This window comes from Trichomycterus rosablanca, chromosome 24 (assembly GCF_030014385.1).
Source record: "Trichomycterus rosablanca isolate fTriRos1 chromosome 24, fTriRos1.hap1, whole genome shotgun sequence".
NCBI lineage: Eukaryota > Metazoa > Chordata > Actinopteri > Siluriformes > Trichomycteridae > Trichomycterus > Trichomycterus rosablanca.
In genome coordinates, this window is record NC_086011.1 from 16,455,027 (window position 1) to 16,467,766 (window position 12,740).

The following is a 12,740-nucleotide window of genomic DNA, read 5'->3' on the forward strand; positions in this document are numbered from 1 at the left end:
GAAGGAAGCTGACGCACAAGAAAGCCCGCAAACAGTTTGCTGAAGACAAGCAGTCCAAGAACATGGATTACTGGAATGCCCTGTGGTCTGACGAGACCAAGATAAACTTGTTTGGCTCAGATGGTGTCCAGCATGTGTGGCGGCGCCCTGGTGAGAAGTACCAAGACAACTGTATCTTGCCTACAGTCAAGCATGGTGGTGGTAGCATCATGGTCTTGGGCTGCATGAGTGTTGCTGGCACTGGGGAGCTGCAGTTCATTGAGGGAAACATGAATTCCAACATGTACTGTGACATTCTGAAACAGAGCATGATCCCCTTCCTTTCGAAAACTGGGCCTCATGGCAGTTTTCCAACAGGATAACGACCCCAAACACAACCTCCAAGATGACAACTGCCTTGCTGAGGAAGCTGAAGGTAAAGGTGATGGACTAAACCCAATTGAGCACCTGTGGCGCATCCTCAAGTGGAAGGTGGAGGAGTTCAAGGTGTCTAACATCCACCAGCTCCGTGATGTCATCATGGAGGAGTGGAAGAGGATTCCAGTAGCAACCTGTGCAGCTCTGGTGAATTCCATGCCCAGGAGGGTTAAGGCAGTGCTGGATAATAATGGTGGTCACACAAAATATTGACACTTTGGGCACAATTTGGACATGTTCACTGTGGGGTGTACTCACTTATGTTGCCAGCCATTTAGACATTAATGGCTGTGTGTTGAGTTATTTTCAGAAGACAGTAAATCTACACTGCTATACAAGTTGTACACTGACTACTCTAACTTATATCCAAGTTTTATTTCTATAGTGTTGTCCCATGAAAAGATATAATAAAATATTTGCAGAAATGTGAGGGGTGTACTCACTTTTGTGATACACTGTATATAAACACTCACTGAGCACTTTATTAGATACACTTAACCTGATTATTGTAGGAGCTACACCTACTCTGCAGATGAATTTATACAATTACTGACTGTAGCCTCTGTCTGCTGCTCTGTACACTCTGTTAATCGCCTGTGACCCTTTTTTAATCAAAAGGGACCTTCACAGGACCCCCACTGACCAGATTTTATTTGGATGGTGGACCATTCTCACCATGTTGGCAGACACAAGTGTTTGGTGACACACAAGTCATAGACAAGGTGTTTTTAATACACTTTACATTTACAAATCTTTCAAAAGTACAAACTATTGGTTTCAACACAGAGTGTTACACCATTACATTAGAATATTCAGCGATTACCCATGATGCATTGCATCGATACAAGTAAACAGCTTTTTACAAACAGGGGTCAATATACAGCTCTGCTATGGCAATAGATATTACACAATATGTATAATGTGACTCTTTTAGCACAATTCAGAAACAGGAGCGAAGTTTTAACACAATTTAAAAACAATAATTATTCTTCAACTGCCACAAACACAAACGGTTTGGGAAAAAAAGCCAAACCATGAGTCAAGTTTCTTGTTTTTGAGTCCAGCATTTGTCTCAGTAAGCACTTAGAATCAAGCCCTTCAAATTGGTCTTAAATAGAGAACTACTACCACTAACCTAAATTCCAATAGTCGTAACTGTGCAAACGTTTGAACCAGGTTTTAGATGGACGTGCGCTTTCTCTAGGCTTGTATGCTGTGAGGTTGATTTTGTCTTTCCTGAGCTGCTAGCTGAACAACTGTCCTAGTTTCTATTTATTATACAACAGGAAATTAGTAAAATGTTCCTTGAGTATAAAGGGAGTTTGTAGGCAGGAGGAATCCAAGTATCGTCCAAATTTATACAGAAATTAAATATCCCTCTTAAAAAAAGTTCACTTCCTACAACTACAATTACAGTCTGTAATTTAACATGTGGCTTTGGGTAAACTCATAGATATTTTAAATGCAGCATTAGCATTATAATGTAGCATTAGCTTACCAAGTAGCATGTAGTTAATTCAGCTGTTACACTGAAATAGGACCTGTACTGTAAACAGTGAGCCAAAATCCAGAATTTTTGGGTCCAGGGTGTGGGTCTGTACAAGTTCTGTCTGGGCTTCCTAAGCTTCTCTTGCCCTGATTTAATAAAAAATATAAATCCCTTTGTGTACACCTATTGTGTTGCGCATATGCTTGTCAATTCTTTAAGGATTTAAGGATGCAGCTAGCTGTAAAGCTAATGCTACTTTCACCCAGGTGTATATACACCATATAATCATACCATACAAAAGATATAGAACCGTTTTGTGTCTTTTTGTGCAATACAACTTGACAGTACATAGCTTACCATTCATGTAACACAATTTACAGAGATTATTCTGAGAAACACCAGTGTACAGCACTGTCACAACAAAAGCATTTAGTCTGACGTCATTTTCTTAGACCTGTGAAGCTGCAGTGCACGTTTTGATTAGTAATCTGTAAAAAGCAACTGCAGAAAGGAAACCTTCAAACTTCTCACCACCAGACACACCGGTCATTAAAACACATGCAAAAAGTTTCACATAACATACAATTTTAGGCCTAGTTAAAATACAGATTAATAAAAATAAATCAATAAATGATTCTTTTTTAGTCAACAAAATTAGCACAACTAACTCACAATCTCAATATTCTCAATATTCAATATAATTCTCTCTTTTTTAATTGTTTTATATTTGGTATATTGGTACATGCAGAGAACCCGAACCCGGTTCTAACAGACCCAGTCTGACCCAGAATAAAAAGTCTAGGTCTGTTTGAAAGTAGAGATGTAAATTTGGTTCTGTATAGCCGGAACGGATTGGAAATCTGACCAACTGTATGACACACGTAGCAAAATTGCACCAACAATTCTACTAACAACACAAGAAATCAACTAAAAATAGTTGTATATATTGTATATGCATCTCTGATGATCCAGACAATGTTAACATATAATATGAGCCGAGACGTCTCGTGTGGAAACGATGGAGGTGGTACGGACAGGAAAGTGTGATGCTAATGCAGATTGCGAAGCAGAAGAAAGTGGCAAGGCTGCAACTGAAATGATTTAAGCACAACACATCTAAAATAACTGAACAACATTTAGGTTTACAACCCCAAAAAAACGCTTTAAACTAACTTTTAATTTGAAAATGTTTACTTTTAACATTTGAAGCACTAGTTGACATTAACCAAACCTAAATGTATATTTGTTTATTGGTATTTTTTTTTTATTGTATATGTTCGTCCAACAGAATCACATATAATAAGCTGTCTCATTGGTGGCTGCAAACTGGGTCAAGGTTCAATCACTGGACTGTCAAGTATTATGTGAATGCAGCCTTAGCCTGTGGCACTAATCAGACAGCAAGTGCACATGGTGTTAACATGGTGTTATAAAAGGTCTACAAGTAAAAAGTCAGTAAACACTAGTGAGTAAAAAGCTGGATTTATTGTACTATATGACTGTATAATAGAAGAGTCATGAGCGTGACTTTATCCTGATGTTCTAAGCACTTAATTATCTGTATTTATTTGATATATGTGTTGACAGTTATACTGTACAATCAAGCAAATCAATCATTAGGCAAAATTACTTCCAACATGTGTTTCCTGCTATACTAGAGTAGTGATCAGAAGGTTGCTGGATCAAATCCCACCAACATTAAGTTGAAACTGTTGGGACCCAAACCCAAAATTTTGGATAGAAGACCTTAAACCTTAAAAAGACGCTAAACAATTTAAATGTAACGCAAGTGTATTGTGGGTAAACAAATAATTGTGTTGGACTTTGATATATACTTATACTGGACTAGTGATCGGAAGGTTGCTGGATCAAATCCCACCAACAACCCCCCCACAAACAGTTAATTATGTTGGACTTCGTTATATACTTATACTGGACTAGGGATCGGAAGGTTGCTGGATCGAATCCCCCCAACAACCCACCCCACCAAAAAATGTATTTGATATAAGGTTTCTGAATGGATTATTATTTTCATATTTTAATAAATAAAAGTCATAATATTTATTTAAATTATTTATTTATTTTTATGTATTATTTATTATAAGACAAAACATTCTGACCGTGTTCAGGTGTTGTGGTGCTAATCCATGTTGTTTAACGCCCTCTAACGTCCTGCTCTATGCATTCAAAATCAAAATGAATTATTTTCCTCTTCAGTCCGTCAGCCCCAGCAATTTTAAACAGGCAAAACAGAACCAAGTTTTGACAGCATTGTTTTTTCACTGCTAACTTAAATAATAGTGTAATTTTATGCAGCTTTAACTTTATCTGCATTTATCTGCTTGCACATCCGAGCACTAAAGTTTCTTTCATTTCTAATAGTGGATATGAAAGCAGAGAGATGCATCGTGGAAAACTTTCTATGCATGATGTATGATAAAATGTACAAATCAGATGGATGCATGACCTACACACATTTCTTTAATTCATGTCACTTCCGTACAGATTCAGTGGAAATCAGTGTAAAATACAGATTCAGTTTTGTACATATTACAACAGATTATATAATTTATTAGTTATTTGTGGTCTATTTTTTAGCATTTGAACCACCAACAGTTTAAAATCTTAGTATCTTTTTTTAAACATCCTCCCCTGAGTAAAACAGTAATGTTTTTAAAAATGTAAAACACCACATGAATGTTCAAGCATGTTAACAGAGGTTCATTCCACCGACGGTGCATAGCTGCATGTTAGTGATACACTCTGTAGCTGAACGCACAATAGAGAACGTATATACATTTAAAGCAACAACCAGCTAAATCATAAAGACTGGAAGCATGACAAGCACAGTAAACACTTACATATCAAGCAGTAAGAACAGTGAAGGCACTGTAAATGGTGTCTGATTTAAAAACATACATGTGAACACTTAGTGGATTTTTTGTATTAATTTAAGCAATGATTACTTAAAACCTGGCCCGTCACATTCTGCCTAAGCTAATATCACATCATTGTATGCAGTTGTACTTTTATGGCTTTATTTACCAAAATGATTGAAAAAACATTTCGATCCGGAATGAAGAAAAGTATGTGAACCCTTGAGCTAATGACTTGCCATTTAATAAAAGGCACATAGTGGTGTCAGTCTTAAATACTCCACAAATTGTGGAATTCTGCAAAGATCACAGCAAGTACACGGCTAAGAAATAAAAACAGAGCCAAGTGTAACAATCAAGAAATTTCTAGAACTTGTTAAAATCACTGTTAAACGCACAAAGGTTAAACGTCTTGGCAATTTTTATTTTAGAGGCGGCTGCAGGACTGCAAACGAATACCAAAGCAGTAGCCTAGCTGTAAAGCTTGGTGAAGGGTGCATCATGGCTTGAGGCAACTATTACAAAACTGTGTTAGAGAATGTCAGTCCATCACTGGAAGCCTGATTGAATTTTATGCAGTTAATTAAATCCAAAAGTTCACATACTATCCCAATCTGGCTTGTGTGTAAATAATGTGCATTAATAATGACATAGCTTTATGTGTTTGTGTGTTTTTTAGTTTGTGCAGAATGGGTTTCTTCATTATGATGCCTCAAATGAAGGTCAGACCAGATTTTTGAGTAATTAATGCAGAAATCCCAGAAACTCTTTCTTCCACGTATAATTAATGTCCGATAAAACGTTTTGGACTAGAAATACAAAACATGCAGCATGTGCAACAAGACACGGAGTAAAGTCAAAAGTGGTGACAGTATGGCTGTACAAACAGAATGCGTTGTGATGTTAATGAGATTTGTTTGTACTGTTCCGCTTCAATGGCTCCAGCTTCACCACTGGTCAGCGTTCCTAAGACGAATGAGTGTTTGGTGTGCAGAACCCAATATTAAGAAAGCGCCTGTAGTGCGCAGGTCAGAGATTTCAAAAGAACAAAACACCTAGAATCACTTTTCAGGAGATGAAAAAACCTCAGTCCGTAAAATTACCCATAATGCACGTGCGGCATGCAACCGAATCACCTTCTCCTCTGGCTCACCTCACCTTTCCTCTGCGATGACATACCGACCCCATGTCCCACCCAGATTCTTTACACTTTAGCGCCTCCTGGTGGCTTAAGTGCCAGGTAATTCTGGCCAGACTGGGGGGTGTGGCAGGGCGCCAGTGAAAACACAGCACAGTCAAGTCATTGGTGGCAGCAGGACGACGGGCGGGCGCTCAGACCCGGCTGGCTGGAGGAACGCGGTAGGTGCAGTTCTGAATGGAGTCTCCGTCACTGGCGCTTTCAGAACAGCCGTTGTCTCTCTTAGAAGCTGCAACGGCAGAAGGGAAGAGGAAATGGCGTCGCTACTACACAGCAGTGGTTCAGTTCCTGATCATTAAACCCGTTCAGATCATTAAACCAAGATCATCAGAACCCTGAATGCATGAAACTTTTGTTTAGGTTCTTAATATTAAAGTGTGTGGAAATGTTTTTGAACACCTACTGCTCTGCTCGTCCTCTTCCTCCTCGGTTCCCTCAGGCAGCAGGAGTCGCTCGCCGCAGGGGCTGTGGGGTGACAGCTGGCTCTGCCCCTCCTGACTGGTACCCAACTGAAGTCGGCGCATGTGCCTGACCACCGCTGTGGCATTAAAGGCTTGCTGCAAGAAACAAAAGATCACAAAAGATCAGACTTTTTTTGTTTGGATTTTTCTTACCAATCTAGTCGCATTCAATTACCCGATTGCATTACGCTTCCTCTGTATTGATGTTGACCTCCACTCTGGGACTGAGGGGAGCCGTGACTAACACAAGCCCCCTCCGATACGTGTGCAGTAGCCGACTGCATCTTTTCACCTGCACGAGACGAGTTCAATTGTGGATCAGATTCACACATGAAGAGTCCCACCCTGATCCCATTATCCCTCGTCTCTGTGCAGGCACCATCAATCAGCCAGCAGAGGTCGTAATTGCATCAGTTATGAGGAATCCCCTACAGCACTATCCCTGCGAATGAGCCAATCATTGTTCAGCCCAGCCTGCCGGAAGCAGACCTGAGATTCGAACTGACAAGTTTGAGATGTCAGCTCTGGTGTGCTAGTGTGTGTTTTACTGCTGCACCACCTGAGCACCCTGCCTTCTAACCTTAATAGCAAATCATTACCATGTGTAGTAAAGCCAAAACATATTGTACTATCAATATAAAACCAATCACGTATAGAACACGGACCTTCCACTTGCTCTTGGCAAAGTTCTTCTTGATCTGGGCGCTCACAGACTCATGAATGTTCTTATCCAGCGCTGTGTCACCGGCAATCCTAGAAAAACAAAAACGAGTTTATTTTTACAGTTCCCACCACTGAGATTTGAGTCACACCGTTGTGTTTCTGCCAGAGAAAGCAAGAGAAAAAAAGAGCTTTAATGTTCAGTGTAGCCCGAAGGGAGACTGAAAAAATCAGCCACATTTAGTTAGTTTAGAAGTGTGAGAAAACTGGACAGAATAAATAAATAAAAATATGACGTTAAAAAGTCATGTTTTGGCTCATCAGTGGACTGAAATTCCCAGTATACTCACTAGTCACTACCCAGTTATATGGTACTGACAGCACTGTAAATGCCGTGTGTACTGTAGTGTAAGTCATACCAGGGATGCTGCAGTGCCTGTTCACATGTGTAGCGCAGATTGGGGTCTCGTTCCATCAAGTGGACAATGAAGTCTTTAGCTGTGAATGAAAACAATGACAGTTTAGCCCGTGGCGTACTAATTTCCATAAGCTCAGATCCTGCAGAGACAAACTTGGCCTGGTTTCAGCTTCCGTCCACATTTGATTAGCTGCTCACTCACGCACAACGTACTGATATAATCAAGGATCTGGAATCGCATTATTATTAATGTTATTATAATTAACATCCGGATGGCAGGCGTTCAGAGAAACAGGGTGACGTGAAACGTCAGGGTTTGAGATTAGACGAATAAAAAGTCCGGTAGAGGAAGTACAGTACAGCACAGAGCAGAAAGATAAAAGAACCAGAGGCTACCTGAGTCTGAAATGTCGTCCCAGTACGGCGAGTCAAACTCGTATTCTGCTTTTAGAATCTGCTCGAATAGCTTGGCGTCGTTCTCGTCGTAAAACGGTGGGTAGCCACACAGACTGGGTGAGAGCAAAATAGAGACAATGCATGACTAAAAGTAAACAAAAATGTATTCGAAACACAATTCTAATTTTACTTTCACTCCACAGGTTCATTAATAAAGGTTTCAAATATGCACGTGAACCACCATGGAGACACAAAGCTTGACCAACGTCCGAAAAAGTGCCTGACCAGGCCAGTAATGACATGTCTGACAGAAGAATAGCAGCAGCAACTCTAACGATCAGGTTAAAGTTCTGATATGAGTGGCAGAGGAATACAGTGAGCACAGTCCATTCCTCCGTACATATCAAAAGATCTGAATAAATCCACACTTGGCTAATGTTTATGCTTGTCGGTGAAGGCTTGTGCTAGCCTGCGGACGCTTTCGGTCAGATAAGGTGCCATGCAAGTGGCAGGGGTCAGCGGAGTGAATTAGATACAGCCAAACTGGGACAGAATTCTTTAAAGGATGTTTTTAAATACACTGAAACCTCAATTTAATGTATATTGGGAACTCAGTTTCTATTATTCTGAGTCTGAAGATGTGCTGGTGGCTACTGGAGCAGCGCTGGTGCATAACTGAGCACTACAACTTGTACAAATTAAGCAAAAACACGAAGTAAAAGGCGAGAACAAAGCAAGCCTCCCGACAAAATAAAGCCTATTACTCATGTAAACAGAGAGATGTGCGCCGGCTAGTGGACAATCACTGAACTACTGGTCTTGGTTCGCTTCTTGCAAAAAATTTTAACAATCAGACCGGACATTCAGGTTTCCAGATTTTGTCCGAAATCCGTTAAATGGAGTCATCCTTCCCCAAACTGTTGCCACTAAGGTATACTTTAAATTCAGGATGTGGTACTTACAGAATATACGCGATGACGCCGATAGACCAGCAGTCCACCGCCTTACTGTAGGGCTTCTGCGCCAAAACCTCAGGAGCTGCACAACAACGATTCGATAAACAATTAACACTCACACCTTTCCTAATGCCCTCAACATCTGTACAAGTAATGAATACAGATATACAGTAGTGTTACCTACCCACGTATCCAGGAGTGCCACACGCCGTGCTCATCACACTCCCCGACCCCTCGATCTTAGACAGTCCGAAATCACTGATCATGATCTTCGAGTCCTCGTCCATACTGTAATACAGCAGGTTCTCGGGCTGTAGAGAACAACAGAACACCTCCAGTACCCCTCTTAAATCGATCTCCACGTTCATGTTCAGTGAGATGATTAATTAGTTCAGCCTTCACTTCACTGCATGTAAACAAACGAGCTCGTTAAACTAACATGACTAATAATCGTGGCCTGAGTGACTGCAGAGGAAAATGAATGCCATGTTCATTAGTTGCGGTGCGTATGGGCTTCTGGATTCGTGATGCACAAAAAGGGAGGTTTATGGACTGGATTTATTGCAACACAAGGTTGAGTGTTTTTTTGTGCACTAAACTTGACAAACTATTTATTTAAAAACCTATTTTGTCAGGATTTATTACTCCTGTGAACATACACCGTCAAGGCATAACATTATGACCACCTTCCTAATATTGTGTTGGTCCCCCTTTTGCTGCCCCATACACAACAAACTGTGATGCACTGTGTATTCTGACAACTTTCTATCAGAACCAGCCTTAACTTCTTCAGCCCACACGGGCCAACCTTCGCTCCCCACGTGCATCAATGAGCCTTGGCGCCCATGACCATGTCACCGGTTTATCACTGTTCCTTCCTTGGACCACTTTTGATAGATACTGACCACTGCAGACCGGGAACACCCCAGTTTTGGAGATGCTCTGGAAATGCTCTGCTTCTAACATCAACTTTGAGGATAAAATGTTCAATTGCTGCCTAATATACCCCCCCCCCCCCCACTAACAGGTGTTGTGATGAAGAGATAATCAGTGTTATTCACTTCACCTGTCAGTGGTCATAATGTTATGTCTCGTCGGTGTATATTGCACATATTGGTTTAAAGAAACTCAGCCCTGCTGAACAGCTCTGGAATAAACTGGAACATCAGTGCCCAGCCATACAAATGCTCTTTGGACTGAATGGGCACAAATTCCCATAGACATACTTCAAAGTCTTGTGAGAAGCCTTCTCAGAAGAGTGTCTGCTGTTATAGCTGAAAACATCACATAGAGGTCAGTCAAATTTAATACCATTTGGTTTTGGATTGGTATGTCCAACAAGTTCATGGTCAGGTGTCCAAATATATTTGGTCATTCTGGTAGATCACACTTTTCACACAATTCGCTCTGGCACCCTGGGTTTGTTGGGAGCTACACTGACTTTCTGTCAGAAGTAACACCAACATGTTAGTCACAGCAGTTTTTCTCGGCTGTTGTTGTTTTTGTGGTCGTTTCGCCCTGTTTGGTTACACCAGCTTGTAATAAACGGAACAGATAGCATACGGTTCTGGCAGCTTGGTTTGCTTTATTTTGACGTTAAACTTCTCACCTTCAGGTCTCGGTGCACTATGCCCATGTCGTGCAGATACTTGACAGCATCCAGGATCTGCTGGATGAGCTTGCTGGCATCTTTCTCAGTGTAAAATCCTTTCTCCACGATCCTATCGAAGAGCTCGCCACCAGACACCCTGCAATCAGCAAAATATGCTGTCAAAGCTGCTGGCTCAAACACACACACACACACAAACAGATACATACGATTTTACACTTTCTCTAGACAGACTGCCTCACAGCATGGGCACCTAGTGCCAGCTGGTGGGTTTAAGCCCTTAACCACCAGGAGGCGCCAGATCACTTGTTTTTTCCGCCACTCACTACCCACTCGACATGAATCATCCTAACATTTTGCTTCGCGCTCCCTGTAAAGCGAAATGTTCATGATCTGTACAATCTGTCTCCTATTTCAATCTGTTTCTGTTGCAAAGTTGAAAAAAATGGTGATGCACAAGTAAATGAACACACACACACACACACACACACACACACACACATTTGATCTCTGGCTGAGATGAAAAGCCTGGCATACTCAGCATCTTCCTGCTCGTATGCCAGACTAGTGGCATCACCTCTATAGAGTATCATCACCCACTTCACCCTTTCCATTTATTATCCAAAGCAATTCCTTATACAACTATCCATTCACTCATACATCCTTCTTTTCTGGCCAGGTCTTCATTCATCCTTACAATGTCCATGCCTTTGTCCATCTATGACCACACCTCCATCGATCTATCCATCCATATATCCTATATATCCTATAGATACATCTTATCCAAATCTATATATTCATCCCTTCATGGTTGGCTTTATCATTCAACTATGCTACTGTTTATCTATCTGTATCAATCAAAGTAAGCTTTTATCCTTCAAAATCTTTTAAACCACACCTTCCATCCATCCATCCATAAACCCTATAGACAATGCCTTTAACCATTTATGCTTCCGTCCATCCATCCATTCATCCATCCATCAATTCATCACATCCATCCACCATCCATCCATCATCCATCCATCCATTACATCCCACTGGCAATATCCATGTACCATGTATCCTTCCAAAATGCATTTATCCATCCATCATCCATCTATCCATCCATCACAACCCACTGGCAACACCTTTATCCATGTACCATGTATCCTTCCAAAATGCATTTATCCCTTCATCCATCATCCATCAATTGATCACATCCATCTATCCATCACGTCCCATTGGCAATACCTTTATCCATGTACCATTTATTCTTCCAAACATGCATATATTTATCCATCCATCCATGCATGCATCCCATCACTAATGCCTTCATCTGACCATTTATGCATCCACTACATGACAGCACCTTGACAATACCTTTATCCACATCTTAAATAACGCATCCTACATGTGATGCCTATACATTCACTATACACTGTACATTCAACAACGCCATAATGGTCAGTTTTATCTTTTATCTGTCCTTTATAATATATTCATCTCTCTTAATCTATCAGTTCACCTTCCTCCTGATAATCTATCCATCCCTTTCATCCCACTCTCCATTTGTTTATCCATCCGTTTCTCCCATCCGTTCTTCTCACTATTTGTTTCTACAGCTCATCTGTCTCTTCATGTTTCTCCAATTCTTCTCTCCACCCACACCACCTTTCTTAATCATTTCTTCCTTTTTCTATACCGGTCACATTACTACACATTTATCTATACACACATCTACACATTCATCATGTACTGGTTGTTTCTCTTCTCTCTCTGTCCTCTGTTCTCTCCGTCCTCCTCCTCATGTCCTCTCTGATGACATTTAGCTGACGGGTGGGAGGACACAGGTGTGGGCACAAGGTCCCACTGCTACTCGGTGGGCGATCAGTGTGTATACGAGTGTATGTGGTTGGCGTGTGAAGTGTGTATTTGTCTGCCTTAACCTTGATTTCTCGGTGGACGAGACAATAGAGAGTCTCTAAGGTGTTTGTGTAATTAAGAGGGATCATCAGCCGTAGGAGAACGAGCACAGAGAAACGTGTCAGACACACACACACACACACACACACACACACACACACCAGGCTACAAAACAAAATCACCATGTAGTACTTTGTATTAAAACTACAACACTGAAAAATACCCACTATTTGTTTTAACCAATGCAACTTCATTACAGATGTCTGCAGAGTGGAAACGTGAATAAAAACATAGCTAATTTATATGTGATAAACTTGGATATAAAAAGTAACTGTCGTGCTCAAATGTTTGGACATCC

General features: G+C 40.8%; 1 protein-coding gene across 2 annotated transcripts in view; it reads right to left on the reverse strand.

The window, feature by feature from the left end:
• Positions 1 to 5,623: 5,623 nt before the first annotated feature.
• The window catches only part of camk1b (calcium/calmodulin-dependent protein kinase Ib), a 36,916-nt gene continuing 29,799 nt past the window's right edge, over positions 5,624 to 12,740 (reverse strand). For both annotated transcript variants that reach the window (XM_062986374.1, XM_062986372.1), the window contains 8 exons: positions 10,481 to 10,619; positions 9,056 to 9,182; positions 8,878 to 8,953; positions 7,916 to 8,028; positions 7,521 to 7,599; positions 7,107 to 7,194; positions 6,384 to 6,537; positions 5,624 to 6,209 (listed from right to left, as the gene is read on the reverse strand). In XM_062986374.1, coding sequence (XP_062842444.1) covers positions 6,115 to 6,209; positions 6,384 to 6,537; positions 7,107 to 7,194; positions 7,521 to 7,599; positions 7,916 to 8,028; positions 8,878 to 8,953; positions 9,056 to 9,182; positions 10,481 to 10,619 — 871 coding nt within the window. In that variant the 3' untranslated portion in view covers positions 5,624 to 6,114. The remainder of the gene's footprint in view (positions 6,210 to 6,383; positions 6,538 to 7,106; positions 7,195 to 7,520; positions 7,600 to 7,915; positions 8,029 to 8,877; positions 8,954 to 9,055; positions 9,183 to 10,480; positions 10,620 to 12,740) is intronic.